The sequence below is a fragment of the Scylla paramamosain genome, chromosome 5 (genome assembly GCF_035594125.1).
Source record: "Scylla paramamosain isolate STU-SP2022 chromosome 5, ASM3559412v1, whole genome shotgun sequence".
Taxonomy (NCBI): domain Eukaryota; kingdom Metazoa; phylum Arthropoda; class Malacostraca; order Decapoda; family Portunidae; genus Scylla; species Scylla paramamosain.
In genome coordinates, this window is record NC_087155.1 from 16,931,692 (window position 1) to 16,936,691 (window position 5,000).

At 43.5% G+C, this 5,000-nt stretch overlaps 1 protein-coding gene across 18 annotated transcripts in view; it reads right to left on the reverse strand.

The window, feature by feature from the left end:
• The window catches only part of LOC135100596 (uncharacterized), a 412,487-nt gene that overhangs the window by 222,949 nt on the left and 184,538 nt on the right, over positions 1–5,000 (reverse strand). Inside the window, exon 1 of one of the 18 annotated variants that reach the window (XM_064003652.1) lies at positions 2,415–2,529. The exons of the other annotated variants lie outside the window; for them this stretch is intronic. Within the exon in view, the coding sequence (XP_063859722.1) occupies positions 2,415–2,514 (100 nt within the window). The 5' untranslated portion in view covers positions 2,515–2,529. Of the gene's footprint in view, positions 1–2,414; positions 2,530–5,000 lie in introns of those variants that run through there. 18 annotated transcript variants of the gene reach the window in all.

Consider the following 5,000-nt stretch of genomic DNA (forward strand, 5'->3'; position numbering starts at 1 on the left):
TTCTCACGACATTTAGTTCTTTGCCATTAATTAAGTCAGCGGTCTCGTAATTATTATTGATTTCACGTGTTGTTTTAATTTGACGTTGTTTTTTTATGTGGCTGGATCACCGATTTTTTAAACTTTAATGATTTTTTTGTTGTTGTTGTTGTTACACACTACTGCTTGTGCTGCTGCTATTACAACAAATACTACTGCTACAACAACAACAACAACAACAACAACAACAACAACAGCAACAACAACAACAATAATAATAATAATAACAGTAATAAGTACAATTACAGCAATAACAACGTCACCAACACCAGCACCAATACCACCCCCACCAGCACTCAAGGTCACAGTAATGCACAGAAGCGAGCGACCGAATGAGTGGGCGAGTTATGAAAGTCACCGCGTCCTCGTAATGAAGTGCCCGCCACAATGAGAGGCAGGCAGGCAGGCAGGACGGGCCGCGCCTCGCAACACACACTCCGTAAAAAAAGTAAAACGCAAAAACCCAGAAGCCTGCTGCTGGGGACTCGGCAGGAAAACAAACATGTGTCAGTCAGCGCGCCATTCAACGCTGACTCACCAACGCACTTCCCTGGAAAGAATTACATAGACCACCTGCTTATTGTTTCTCTTCCTCCATCCTCTCTCGTGTGTCTTTTGCGTCCTTTCCTCCCATTCACCTCTTCTTCTATTCCTCACTTTTTCTTCTAGCCTGTTCCTCGTATATTTTCATTTTGCCCTCTCTCTCTCCCTCCTTCCTTCTCTTCTTTCTTTTCTGATGGTCCTCTCTCCCTTCCCTTCTTCTATTCTGGCCTTCAGGCTTCGTGAAGGCAGCACGTTGATCCACACACACCACTATAATGTATACCAAGCCAACCATCTACTAATTCAACCACATCCCTCCATCCACTCATCCACTCAAGCACCCCCCAATCCACTTACCCGTCCATCCATTCAATCACTGACTCCCACTGGTCCATCCATTCATACACCCACCCACTCACCATTCTACCCCACCAACACGTCCACTCATACATCCACCCACCTACTTACCCACACAACCATTCACACTCTCATCCACCTACCCACCCACTGACCCGCCCATCCACCCATCTACCCACATATCTACCTACAACCCATTCATCCATCCATTCATCTCTTCAAACACACACAATAAATCGCTATCTTTACAACGAAAGGCAGCAACACACACACACACACACACACACACACACACACACACACACACACACACACAGCATGTCTGGAAACACCTGGGAATATCTGGAAAAAAAAAAAAACACGTGAAATTATGTTAAAAAAATGGCGAAGAGAGACTGAAAGGGAGGACGGTTTCAGTCTGCGTCCCGTTGATGGCGTCACAGCACAGTTGATGACGTGGAAGGGTGGGTTAAATTACATATGTACGTATTTGATTTTGAAAAGGACCCCTCGAAAAAAAAGACAACTAGACTCGCTTGCTTTATACATTTTGATTTGCCATATACTTTAACTAATACCGTGAATATCAAAATATTTCAAACGAAAGTAATAATAAAGATGTATCAGGTAATAAACTCTGGAAAATGTTGGAGCCGTGATGCCATTAAATCCATTGAAATGTCCACCCATTTTGACTTAACAAGAGTATAAAAACACTAAAAATTTTTATATTTTTTTTTCAAACAATTTAAAGTTAGTTAAGAGATGAATAAGAGAAATTAAAATAATACAAAACGTTAAGATTTAAAACTTTAACGGGATTATAAATCACTCTAAAAGTCCACATACTTAACTTAAAATGAATAAAAAATAACTTTGAAAATCACGAGCAGTTTTTAGAAGCAATAACCACTTAATTACAGGCCGAAATATTAAGTCACTAACGGTGTTTTGAAAAAAAAAAAAAAACGGAAATCCGACATATAAACACATTTAACGGCTAAATGAAAGTATTTCCCTTAACAGACAAATGAAAATACTTAAGACATTATAAGGTATTTTTAGAAGCTATAAAACTTCCTTTTTAAGCAGAAATGAACAAAGTAAGAAATAAAAATTAATAGGAAATTTGAATCTAACCAGACTCTAGCAAACAATCAAAGCTAACCACGGCGACCTCAGTGGGGAAAATGGCGGCCACTCTAGCTTACTTGTTATTTGGGGGTTATTTATTTATTTTCAAGATTAATTTTGGCTGTGTGTGGCTGTGTGTGTGTGTGTGTGTGTGTGCCCCGCTACTCAAAGACAGACCACCTTATCCAGCTTTCTCTTCTCCCAACCACCTCCACCTGATCAACCCTGTCCCCTACCTACCTGGGTCGTCCCACTCCGCCCCTCTCTCCTATGTGTGTGTACCATAATCCCTAAGGACATTAAAGTAACCAAAAAAAAAACTATCCTTATTAGATATATACTTGCAAGGTCCGTCACGAACACAAACTGTATCCATCGTCCCGCTGTAAAAATCCAGTAATTGTATCGACACTTAATCCATCCGATCACAATGACACTCATGTTCAAACTGATGAAGTGAAGCGTTTCCCGCCGTCTACAAGGTGACGTGCCGCCTTGGGATTGGCCAGAAACACAGAGGAAACGAGCGAACAAGAGCGTGACGTCAGAGACTGCGGAGCATGCGCAGCAAAGCCTATCAACAAATAAACACACACACACACAAACACACGTTACTATAGGGAAGAGAGAAAGAGATAGAAAGAGAACACACACACACACACACACGCCGCTAACCATTCACCAAGTAACAGCCATCAAACATGCTGTACTTTACTATCAGGAAATCTCTAACGTGGTATAGGAAAAAAAAACAGAAAACTCGCGAACTACTCGTATTTTGTGCAATGTAAAGGTATTAAGCCTCATGTAACGCTCTCTCTCTCTCTCTCTCTCTCTCTCTCTCTCTCTCTGAGTGGATGGAAGGATTGATGAGCGAGTAGGTGGGTGGAAGGATGGGTAGATGGGTAGGTAGTTAGATATGTGGGTGGATGGATGAATTGATGTGTGGATGGATAGGTGGGTGGTGGGTGGATGGGTGAGTGAATAGATAGGTGGATGACTGGGTGGGTGAAATTGTGTGTGGATTGATATTTGGATGGATGAGTAGGTGGATCGCTGAGTGGGTAAGTGGAGGGTGTGAGTGATACAGTGTGTTGATGAGGTGTGGATGGTGGGTTTAGTGTAGGTGACTCGGTGGATAGATGGATGGAGTTATGGCTGTAGGTGGGTGGATGAGTGGATGGATATAGTTGAGTGGTTGAGTGCATGAGTGGATGTGGATGATTAATTAGTGGATGGGTTGGCAAACGTTATACAAGTATGTGTGAATCCACATGCTGCCTTCACGAAGCCTGTGTAGTCCAGACGTCTGAGTCTAGAGACATTTTTGGGACCTATAGTATCTCGAGTGCCAGAAATTGTCCTGAAGCCTATTTGCACTCGGGCCAATCAGTCCTGAGGATCATGTGTCCTGAGTACTATCCGCCTTAGTACCAAGTGAATGTAAACCGCCCTCCAGTTTTTCTCCCCCTCCCTTCTCCCTGCCATAAATCTCTGCCGTTCTTCCTTCCTCTTCTCTCTGTTTCATCCTTCCTCCTCCTCCTTTTCCGTCATCCCTCCTTAGTTCCCTCATTTACCTCCTTCCTCTCCCGCGTCCCTTAAGACTTCGCCACCACTTTCCTTCCTCCTTCTTTACACCTTAAATCGTTTCTTCCTTACAAACACTTCACTCCCTCCTACCCTTCCCCTTCCCTTCCTCCTCAGCCGTTCAGCACAACCATTTCTCTTCCCCTCCTGTCTTTCCTTCCCTCCCTAACCCACTCACGTCCTCTTTACCCCTCTCCTCCACCTCCTCCTACCCCTTCTCCTCTATTCCTGACGGCCGGAACCCACACCCAAGGCCACACTGTTCCCCACAAACACCCCCAATTCCTCCACCAACCACTGCTTCCATCGCCCCCATCACAGCAGGAAGTATTTTGTCCTGTCCTACACACACGACACCATGATTTCATTCCTTTCCTTACTCAACCTTTCCAGCTTGCAGTGTTTTTCGTCTTTTCATATTCCACGTATCAGTATATAGATAGTGTAGGTGTTCAGATAATGGTGTATTTATTCATTTACTTACTTTTTCTTTTATGAGTGAGTTTAAAGGTATTTTATCAACCATTTACATAATCACTAACTCGTTCTCAGAAACTGTTGGGCTATAAATTCACACACACACACACACACACACACACACACACACACACACACACACACACACACACACACACACACACACACACACACACACACACACACACACACACACACACACACACACACACACACACACACACACACACACACACACACACACACACACACACACACACAAACCATAAACAAAACACAGCTTAACACATACGAGATCACTGCGGGTTTCTTGCAAGTGATGTAACAAGAAGATCTCTCATCACAATAACCAACACGTGTCGAGGGTCAGGGTCGGCAGAGGGAGGCGGTGCAGGAGGTACAAACAGAAGCAAGTGAGAATTCCGACACACCGTCACGTGCAATACACACTCGCACCCACACTCACGCACCAGCTCACCGCCACTACTACTGCCGCGTCAGCCGCCGCACACAGCACTGTACCACACTAAGTAACTGTCGCCTCTGGTAGTAGTTCCGTAGCTAAGGATCCGTCACTATATGTATTTTCTTTACTCGCAGCAAACGCAGGTAAGGAACAAGGGAGGGGGGTAAGGAGCGTGGAAGGGAAGGGATGAAAGGTAAGAAGTAAGCTTAAGGATTAAAAGGTATAAGAAAGGAAGGAAGATATATGGACAAGGTTTTTATGACAGAAGAGAAAAGAAAGGAAAGAGAGTTATTACAGGAAAGGGTGAACAGAGTAAAATAGATGAAAATAGGAGACAAAAAGAGATGAAACAAGTAAGCAAAGCAAAGGCAAGAGTGAAAAGTAAGATTATCTAAGG